Source organism: Impatiens glandulifera, chromosome 4 (genome assembly GCF_907164915.1).
Source record: "Impatiens glandulifera chromosome 4, dImpGla2.1, whole genome shotgun sequence".
NCBI lineage: Eukaryota > Viridiplantae > Streptophyta > Magnoliopsida > Ericales > Balsaminaceae > Impatiens > Impatiens glandulifera.
The window spans coordinates 24,322,904-24,334,498 of NC_061865.1; the positions used below are offsets into that span (position 1 = coordinate 24,322,904).

The following is an 11,595-nucleotide window of genomic DNA, read 5'->3' on the forward strand; positions in this document are numbered from 1 at the left end:
AGGTTGTAGGTGAAATGATCACCGGAGTAGGGTGATTATTTCAACGTTTAAACGAAGTCAAATGGTGGAGAAATGACAAAGTTCCATCATTGAGAAATCAAAGATGAAAATTGTTCTTATCTAGTTCGTCGTTGCGAGGAAGAAGACAAAGTAGGCCGAAAACGACATCGTTTCCTCCTTCAACATTTGAGCACCGATGAGGGGCCAAAACGATATTGTTTCGAGCCTAAGCGCGGATGTTGGGCAATCCATTAGCGATTTGTTGGCGATGGGTGATCCGCACAGGTTTGGATTGAGGTAGTTGGAAGCGTTTGTCTACTGATTCACTATTGCGTGGAAGCATCGTTGGCTACGCAGAACGTTCATGGGCGTCGGATGGAGCATGGGTGCTCATCTCATGACTGTAACGTTTGCTACTGGAATGTTCTAGATTTCAGTTGTAGTAGATTATGTCCCATCTTCAGTCTTAGAGCTTATTAGACCTATTTGAAATTGATTTTTATTTCATCTCTTTGGCTTTATTTACCATATACAAAGTATATTTAATAAATATGATATTTATTTTGCTTATTTATTTATTTATTTATTTTTGTATATTCTTATGGTTTAATAAATAATTTATTTGAGATAAAATGGATACAACATTTATCCTAAATTATTTATTTTAATTTACTTTGACCTCTTAAAATTAATTTGAGATAAATTGAGTATAATATTTATCTCAAATTATTAATTTATTTTGTTAGGCCATTATTTTAATTAATTGGAGTTTAATTATCACAATATTTAATTCAATTAATTATTTAGTCATGTTTTGGTCTTAATTTTATTTATTTAAAATAATTATTTAAAATTCATAAATTAAGCAGGTAAAATTTTAGTAATAAAAATATAGTAAAATAATAAATATAAAAATTAATTATAATAAAAATTAAAAATTATATTTATTTAATTTAAACATTATTAATAATTATAATAAAATAAATAATAATAAAAATAATATATACAATAAACAATATTATTTATAATCTACTTAAAGTATAAAAAAATTATAATAGTATTAATAATATCATTATAAATATATATATATATATATATATATATATATATATATATATATTATTTTTTAATTATAATATTGGATTATTTTTAAAAAACATATAATATTAAAATTATTATATATAATAATAATATTAAAATTATATAAAATATATTAAACATATTATATAATAATAAGTTTTATATAATATTAATAAAAATATAATAAGAAATTAAAATTAAGTAATATAAGAAAATGATTACATTTAAGAATTAGTTACACTTTTATATTAAATATGGTATAAATATACAGTAGAAACTCTATAAAATAATACACTTGAGACGACCAAAATTTATTAATTAAAAGAGTTATTAGTTAATAGATAAATTAATAATTATTAATTTATATATTAATTAATATTTTATTAATTTATAATAAAATACTTAGTTTACAAACAACTTTAAACTTCCACTTAATTATTGTATATATAATGCATGTACTGTATATCTAATGAATGGCCCAATTTGAAAGAAACCTTCTTGTGTTCAATTTATCACTTTATGGACATTAAAATATTTTCTATATAAACAAGAGATCAAAATACAGTAGGTTAACACAAACAAATCAGAAGAAATTATTGAAAGTGTTATTGAAATTAATAAAGATGATATTGATGAAGAAGATGATGAAAGTTCTACAATGGAGCCCCCTTCGCGAAACGAAGCTATTCAAGCGGCAATCACATTGAACAATTTCTTGTTGAGCTATGAGAAAACAACACCAGAAGTTTTTACCATGCTAAGGAAAATTAGAGACGTCATTCAAGGGGAAATTGATTGAAAAAAAAACAAAATACAATTGAGTCATTTTTCAAGAAACTTTCATAAATCATTCATATAATATGCTATATATATGGAATTATAACTTTATATTTTATATGGGGTCTAAAGAAATTATTAAAAATGTATTATCTTATAATTTAGGGAATTATTAATTTAGCACCCTATCCCCGAGTCGGGATCAACCAAAAATATTATCTTATCGAGTTTATTAAACAATCGATTATTAATTTATCGAATTTCTACTATATAGAAGTATAAATTCATATTACTAGTAAAAACTTTACAAAGATGATATGAAATACTTTTGCTAAAATATTGTTTCTATAGTTGTATTAACTATTAAATAATATGATAATCCAAAAGGATATATTTCAGAGAATGAATTGAATAGTGGACTATGGTGTGTCTCGTGCATTTGGGACATGTTGAATATAATGGTGGGGTTAAATGTCATCTGTTTTAAGTGTTTAATAAATTCAATTTTCATTTTCCGTACAAATAAAATAGAAAATTGCATTTGTTACAGATTTATTTAATTAAGTTTATTCGTTTTAATGATCATTTACTATAATAATATTTAATATCATTTTTTTCGTATATTTAATATGATAGAAAATATCATTTTTTTTCGAGAGCAAAAACCTTATGGGACAATTGCGTTGGAATTACGACCATCAACACATTCGGCACAATCAACACGATCAACACGTTTGGCACGTTCGGGATAGTCGGAATGGTCACACAAAATTTAGTTGTTTGATTTGGTTGTAGGTTACGAGAAACGTGGTCACAATCACGATCGTCGGCACATTCGACACAATCGGTATGATCGGCACGTCTGACACGTTCGTTTGAAAATTATTTGTTTGTGTCACAAATCTTGGGTCAGAAAATTGGAAATACGGTCGCTAGGGTTGTTTGAGAACATGTCGCTTGGGTCGTAATTGGTCTCGATCATCGATTGATTTCGATCGTTAGGGCGTTGGGTTGTGAAACAGGGTCATTAGTTCACTAGTCTACGATCATTCATGGTCGTAGGTTATTCTCGGTTGTAAGTAATTTGTGTTTGGTTGAGTTGTCTGCATTCTTGCTTTCTTGTATTATCTAGTTCTTTTACTATGATGGGGAGAAAGAAAAAGAATAAGGAAAAAGGAGTGCATGACTTCGTGAAAATCGATTCAAGCAAGAAAATGATAGATGAAATAGAACATAAACAACGCTATAAGAAAGAGAAAATGCCGAAACAGAGCTCTAAGTAGTGTAAGGAAAAAGTGCATAATGAAACTGAAAGTTTGATGTCTGAAATTAAAAAGGATAGAATATGAAAGGTTGGATACAACAAAAGGGAAAATCTCTACGGACTCAAGAATCAAATTACAAAATTTTTATTCCAATCAAAGAACAGAGAGATTATGCTTAGTAAAAAAACACATCAAATTACTATCCAACTCAATATTCACTATCTTCAGGATTAAAACTTACTAAAACAAGATAAATACAAGAAGATAGTTAGCTGGTGTGTGGAAATAATGAGGGAGCTTATGAAGTGCCCCAAAACCAAGACCTACACTATCAGAAGTAATTCCAACTTGAAAGTTAATGAAGTTTGGAAGAAAAATGCAGGACAAAAAGCAGATGATCAAGAGAAATATAAAGGCAAAACTTACCTAGTAGATTTTAAACCAAAAGTTGAGATTCTTAAATCTCTTTTCGAGTTTAAATTACCTATTGAAGTGGAAAAAAATGCATTAAAAATGGGAAATGTAGTTGTTGAGAACTACATAGGTATTGTAACCACCGAGAATCCCATAGCGGCGCTCATGGTTGACACGTGGTATGCGGGCCAAGAGTGGCTCGAGGTTCGATGATTTCAACCTTGGCTTGCATTCCAGACATCTTTTAAAATAAAACATTACTTTTAAAAGATTTTGAGAGTACCTGGTATATTTTAAAATCAATTATGTAAAAATAATTTATTTTATTCAAATTTCAATAATATGGGGATTTGCTATAAAAAAATGACGATTTGATTGTTATGAAATCCGGTTTAAATTAATTAAACAGAATTAATTTAAAGACGTTTATTTATTTGAAAGATAGAGTCGCAAATTGATTTGAAGAAAATTAATAAAAAGGGTGTACGTGTACAAACGTATTTTACATCTAGTTTCGTTTGGTTCAAAGTTTGGTGATACTTAGTAAAAGGCTTTCGCGCATTATGTCCTCTGTACCCGCTAAAAGACAGTCTCTACTAGATGAACTTGCTTTTTAAAAATCGGTTGTATAATTCTTGTTTTTAACCGATTATTCTTTCGTTCTTAGTCATTCTTCTAAGTTTTAGCATTATTTGAAATATTGAAACAACAATATTAAAATGCTAGTACATGTTGTGGATGATCACCATGGAGGATTATACTTGAAGAATTTCAATCATTTTTAAGGGTGTTAGAGTTTATAAATAAATACCAAATGAACCTTGGTCAAAATATGTTTTTGGGAAACATCTAGAAATATTTTAAAGTCATTTTCTAATCTCTCAAGATTTGTAGAAAATAGATTGGGGACCCAAAATTAAAAAATAATTTTGGATTTTGAAGAGTGGAACCAAAAAAACCTTAGGACCGGAGTCATAAGGTTCAGGTCTGATTTTATTAGTCGGGGTTCAAAGACCCTTGGTATGGGCTCACGAGTTCTCAGTCTGAGTACCGGAATCCCTCGGTCAGGGTGCCAAGGACTCGATCCTTTGCTGGGATTTACCGGTCTATGTATAAAAATCTATCAGTCTTAGACTAACCTATAGTTATATTTCTCAATCGAGGTGTATGAACCTGAAGGTGTAAACGAGTCGAGTCGAGTACCATACTACTCGAACTCGACTCGAATTACATTATAAATACTCGAACTTGAACTCAATTGAGCACCAAAATTTATACTCGAACTCGACTCGATGACAATTCGAGCTACTCGATCTCGAACTCGAAAACTCAAAAATTAAATTTTGTTAATTAAAATTACATTTTACTACCACTATTATATCTCAAACATAATATAATATATATTTGATAAACTATACATATATAATCAAAACATTATTTTAAAATAACAAATATAAATACCATAATATAATTTAAAGATAACAAATGTTCATTCAATCACAAACATCATTTAAAAATTACAATCGAAATTGAATATTTAGAAGATGTTCATCACAAAAATAGTACAAGTTATAAAATAAAAAATTGTTGAATATTGAACGACATTATCACAAATGTCATTAAGAAATTACAGAATGAAAAACGAAGTCATTAATCATAATCTTACAATAAAGTCTCACCAAAGTAAATTATAATGATCATGATTGACCTGAGAATAATCAAATTTAAGCTTTAAACACTAAAACTCTAGAGGGAAAATTTTAATATAGAAAATTGGGGTCTTACATAAAATAGAGATGATTCTTGTTGCTTTATTGTTCAAGGAATTTGAAGCGCAATTTCTTTAATCTATGGCTCTTTGTGTACACAACAAAACACATTTAAATTTAAAAATTATATTACAAATATTTAAATGTAAAAACATACCTTTGTCTTTTTTTCCGCTCCATGAAGGCACCTACACCAATCTCCTGCACACATTAATACTTCTACTATTTCTGGAACTAATGATGAACTATAAGCATCAATGACCCTCGCTTCAACAATAAATATTGATTCAAAAGACACCATGGTTATTGGAATTGCCAAAATATCTCAAGCCATCTTCGACAATATCTTATATGTTATCCTACTCACTTTCCACCATTCCAAGCAATCAAATTTATCTCGATTAACCTTTGGCTCAACACGTTTGGATAAATAATCATTCAACTTAGAACTTGTAGGGCGTAAACCTTGATTTGTCTTTATATATTCATCCAAATCTTCTTGTGGTTGACCATCACCTCCAACTTTATTGCCACTATAATGTTCCCTTTCTTCAATATTGTTTGCAGTCACATAATCATCGTAGAGATCATATAAATTTTTTTAATCTCTCTATTTTTTTTCTTGGGCATCAGCATTCGAATATATTCTTGAGAAGCAAAATTCAACACTTCAAGTTTTCAACCTAGGATCCAAAATAGCTTTAATGGCCAATAATAAATTGTTCTCTCCCTAATATTTGTCAATCAAATTTAGATTTCATCCTTTGAAGCAATATTGCTTGTACAAAATCATCCGCAACATTATAATTTCTATATAACATCATTTTAATCTTTTTCACTTCTTGAAGGAACAAATTTGATGTTGGATATTCACTTCCAGAAATAACTTGTGTAAAATCCAAAATATTGTAAAACTGAGCATACTTTCTCAACCTTTACCCAATCTTCTAAACTAGGGCAACAATCATAATGTGGATCTCGATTAGCAAATTGTGGAAACACTTCAAAATATTTATGTGCACAACTTAACATCTCACATGTCGAATTCCACCTTGTTCGACAATCATGGATTAACTTTTTCCCAGGCAATTGCAATTGCTGCACTATTTCTGAAAAAGAATGATTCTTCCATCCGATCGATTAATATAATCCACACTTTCTCTTATATTACCAGTGATGTCAATAATCTCTCTCAACCCATCTTGAACCACAAGATTTAGAATGTGTGCACAACACCTCACATGAAAAAGTTTTCATTCGCATAACAACTTGTTAGCCCTTGAAAAATTGCTTTTCAATAAACGAATAGTTGAATCATTGTTTGAAGCATTGTCAACTGAAATGGAATATATTTTATTTTGAATTCCCCAATATTTCACAAATTTGAAAATGGCATCTGATATTTGGAGACCTATACGAGGAAGAGGAATGTGTATAAAGTTGAGTACTCGCTTTTGCAACTTCCATTCAGAATCGATCCAATGTCCATTCATCACTATATATTCAATCTTTTGATTTTTAGACTTCCACATATTGTTGTTAAGCTCACATGGTCAACCTTACTTAGTTAATTCTTCAACTTCTACTTTTCTTGTTCATACACAACCACATAATCAAATTTTCTAGTGACACGTGATATTTAATGGCCAATAATAAATTGTTCTCTCCCTAATATTTGTCAATCAAATTTAGATTTCATTCTTTGAAGCAATATTGCTTGTACAAAATCATCCGCAATATTATAATTTCTATATAACATCATTTTAATCTTTTTCACTTCTTGAAGGAACAAATTTGATGTTGGATATTCACTTCCAGAAATAACTTGTGTAAAATCCAAAATATTGTAAAACTGAGCATACTTTCTCAACCTTTACCCAATCTTCTAAACTAGGGCAACAATCATAATGTGGATCTCGATTAGCAAATTGTGGAAACACTTCAAAATATTTAAGTGCACAACTTAACATCTCACATGTCGAATTCCACCTTGTTCGACAATCATGGATTAACTTTTTCCCAAGCAATTGCAATTGCTGCACTATTTCTGAAAAAGAATGATTCTTCCATCCGATCGATTAATATAATCCACACTTTCTCTTATATTACCAGTGATGTCAATAATCTCTCTCAACCCATCTTGAACCACAAGATTTAGAATGCGTGCACAACACCTCACATGAAAAAGTTTTCATTCGCATAACAACTTGTTAGCCCTTGAAAAATTGCTTTTCAATAAACGAATAGTTGAATCATTGTTTGAAGCATTGTCAACTGAAATGGAATATATTTTATTTTGAATTCCCCAATATTTCACAAATTTGAAAATGGCATCTGATATTTGGAGACCTATACGAGGGAGAGGAATGTGTATAAAGTTGAGTACTCGCTTTTGCAACTTCCATTCAGAATCGATCCAATGTCCATTCATCACTATATATTCAATCTTTTGATTTTTAGACTTCCACATATTGTTGTTAAACTCACATGGTCAACCTTACTTAGTTAATTCTTCAACTTCTACTTTTTTTTTCATACACAACCACATAATCAAATTTTCTAGTGACACGTGATGTTTTTTCCATTCAGGCACACCCAACTTTACTATCATATTAAATCCTTATTCTTCTAAGATAGTGAAAGGATGTTCATGCATCAAAATCCAATGAGCAGATGCCTCTCTCATTTTTCCCATATCAAACATTATATAAACAAAAGTAGGCTGAAATGATGCACAATTGGTTGAATTGTAACTAAATAATGTTTTATGGTGTGCATTACTTTGATTGTTCAATCTTACACTACACATGTCTAAATGTCGGCGAAAAGAAGTAGTCTACTTGCTTTTAGAAATTGTTAAATGTGTTTTACAATGAATGCACTCTGCTTTTTTGATACCATTAAGCTCAACTTCTTTAAACTCTTCCCATATGCCAAATTTTTTAAGTAATTTTTTACGGTAGAAATGAACTCGTATTAACCTCTTTCACAAGATCTTCAGATGTTTTGTCCTTATCTAAGTTGTCTTCAATCTCTTGAATAACATAATTAGATATGAGAAGTGTAGAATTGACTGGCGAGTTGGATTCTATCATATATGAATTAGAAGAATTTGATAATCCTAATAAATCAGTTTAATTGGATTCAATACGATTAGAATCACCTATAAATTAATTCAAATTAAACATATTTAGAAAATGTTGTTCATAAGTAGTCTACTTGTCAAGCTGCTATACTGAAAAAGGCTGGTGAAAATAATGCAGCTCAGAATCAGGCTGGTGAAAGGTATATTTTGAGACTAGTGTTTATCTTGTTTTCAAATTAATAACAAAGAAAAGTGACCGGGTTTGAAAAGTTTATCACATCAAAAAAGAATCCCATGAAACTATACAATCAAGGAGGAAGAATTATTATTCATCTTAGTGTGTGAATTATTATAACTGATTTTATATTTTTTTTATTATTATTATTATTATTGTTAATTTTGAGTTATGAAAGTTGAATATTTAACAAGAGGCTGACAATAGACTATTTAGCCATTATATTCAGACGCAGCTATAGTCAAGTGGTTTTAAATTGCCCATAGATAGACTAAAAATGGAAATCACATCATCAGCAACTATGAATGTAAGCTTAGTTAACAGCAAAAGTTCATGTCGTTTTTAATACGAGAAGAATGGAACTAAATGAAATCAGCCAACAACCAAGATATCACGTTCTACTTTATTAAGTTTCAAAACAAATACACATAGATGTTTAGTCAAATTGGAAGGCAAGCACTTAATTATCAAACTGTCATTTTATCAACACTATCTATCCAAACATACACTAAAGTCATATACAAACCATTAGACTCTTAGAATTTTGCACATCAGGTTAAGATTGAAATCAAACACATATAACATTGATGTGCACTCAAGAACTCAATAAAAGACCCTCAACATTTGGAAATACCCCTAATGATTTAATTTATACTTTTTTTGAAAAACGACTTATCGGTATTTTATTAAAAAATCCCCAAAAAGGAGAAAAATATGTTCCGTCTATCTTTCTAACAACCTATAAAGATAAAACCATAGTTTAAAAGAAAAAAACAAACAATCCAAATAACAAGTTCATGACTTTAACAAGTGAATTATAAAAACAAACATATTAAACTCTTATCTCGCTTTAAATTTTTTAAAAGAAGTGACTTCCTCGTATGATATCTTCCAATCCCGAAAAAGATTCCATGCGCGTTCGCCTTTGGGGATCCTCCTCCATGTCCTCATAAGTGCCCCGCAATCAAATACAATATCACTCCAAACTTGGTCAATACTTCGACGCACTCTTCCGAACACCCGTGCGTTACTTTCGGCTCAAACATGATACACGATAGAGGCAAAATTGTACTTAAAAATGTTTGCTGGAAATTTATTTGCCCTAGTTCTATCTTGGGCAGCAACTATAATTTCCTCCCATGCCTCCGACATCGCCGAAGTGAACTTATTCCACACATGCCTTGTAAACGGACAACCCCCGAGTAAGTGATCAATCGCCTCCACATTTCCATCACAAAGTAAGCAACTAGCATCTGGAATGTCCATGTAAACTTGAATTCGATCCCGAGTGCTAAGTCTTCTACGGAAAGCCAACCAAAGAATGAAACGATGCATCAGGATGACTTTAGAAGACCAAACAAGAGCTGCCCAATTAACAACTTGACCTCTTTCCCTTATGAAATTCCAAATCTTTTTAGACTTTAACTCTTCTTCCCTTCGTAGTCCGCCTAATAATAAAATTCAAAAGCCCACCGTGTATATCTTTAACCGTGGCAGCCACATAATCTCTCCTAATCCTCATCCCTCAAAACTCTTCTTAATCAATAAGTGGCCGACTCTCAAACCACGGATCATGCCAAAAGAGAGGACCTCATCCATCCTCGAGTCCAGTGTCAAAGATTGAAGAAACATTGTTTTTCAATTTCAGAATCTTCTTTAAAGACCATTCCATTTCATCATTCACTTTGCTTGTGCATATATAAGTTCGTTTTTCATGAACCTCGAGTGAACCTATTTAACCCACGACAACTCTTTCTTTCCTTGGATCGCCCATAAGTGCTTATATGTGACAACTTTGTTCCACTCCACGCAATTCCTCAAACTGATTCCCCCTTCACTTTTAGGTATGCATACATCGGTCCAATTAACCTTCTTACCCCCGCGGCCTTGGCTGCCCCAAATAAAATTATGTATCAAGGTCTCAAACTCTTTCATAATAATCATAACCTTCTTCGGGAGGACAATCTGTTGAGACCAATAGCCAATGAATCCCATAACAATGCTATCCACCAATTCAATTCTGCCCGCATAAGAAATCTTCTTCACCGTCCATCCCATGATAACGTTCTTGACTTTCCTAATGAGCGGTCTACAATGAACAATCTGAATTTGTCTAGCCATTAGTGGAATCCCCAAATACTGAACCGGAAATAAACATTCGTTAATGCCCATATTGTTTTGAATTTGCACCTTTGTATCATCATCAACACCACCGTAAAATACCGAACTCTTATCCTCGTTAATCATTAAACCTGTAATATCAAAAAAGAAATTAAGTGCACCTTCAATAGTGTTAATAGTATCAACATCAGCGTGCGCAAGTAAAAATAGCTGATCCGCAAAACATAGATGTGTAATCCTCTCCTCCTCGCAGAAATGGTGAAATCTGTAATGGCAGTTCTTTCGGAATATTGTTAAGACACTCTGAAAGACCTCCATTTTCAATACGAAGATAAAATAAGAGAGAGGGTTCCCTTCCTCACTCCGTTTTCACCCTTAAAGTAGCCACCATGTACGCCAGGTCAATTGAGAATTGATAATTGGTTTGGTCGAGGGATAAAAGGTGTGTGAGGTCACGATATGATATGTGAATTGTGATTTGGTGGTTGGTTTGGAGGAGGGATAAGAGGTGTGTGAGTTCACGATATGAGAGGTGAATGATTTACAACTTCAAGTAAGTTCTCTATATTAATCTCAAGATTGATATTGCATATTGCATAAGGGGTAAGGGGTGTGTGAAAAAATGTGAGGTCACGAAGATGATAGGTCAATTGTGAATTGATTGATGGTTTGGTCGAGAGATAAGATATGTATGAGATCACGATATGAGGGTGCATTGTGATTTGGTGGAGGGATAAGAGTTGTGTGAGGTCACGATATGAGAGTGAATTGTGATTGGTTGTTGGTTTGTCGAATTGGGTAAAAGACGTCGCGATAAGGGATTAAAATGTTGGCAATAGTGTGTAAAGT

The 11,595-nt window shown here is 31.4% G+C and overlaps 1 protein-coding gene across 1 annotated transcript; it reads right to left on the bottom strand.

The window, feature by feature from the left end:
* Positions 1–9,663: 9,663 nt before the first annotated feature.
* LOC124934972 lies at positions 9,664–10,257 on the bottom strand. The gene is made up of 2 exons (XM_047475450.1): positions 10,191–10,257; positions 9,664–10,073 (listed from the first exon to the last, which is right to left on the bottom strand). Exons 1-2 carry the CDS (start codon positions 10,255–10,257, stop codon positions 9,664–9,666), a joined length of 477 nt encoding a protein of 158 aa, XP_047331406.1.
* Between the last annotated feature and the right edge of the window lie 1,338 nt (positions 10,258–11,595).

Bases quoted from the DNA above. Each gene is read 5' to 3' on its own strand.
- LOC124934972 (XM_047475450.1), bottom strand. From the start codon at position 10,257: ATGTTTCTTCAATCTTTGACACTGGACTCGAGGATGGATGAGGTCCTC. The intron at 10,074-10,190 runs GTTTGAGAGTCG...TTTTATTATTAG, and splicing joins CTCTTTTGGCATGATCCGTG to GCGGACTACGAAGGGAAGAA.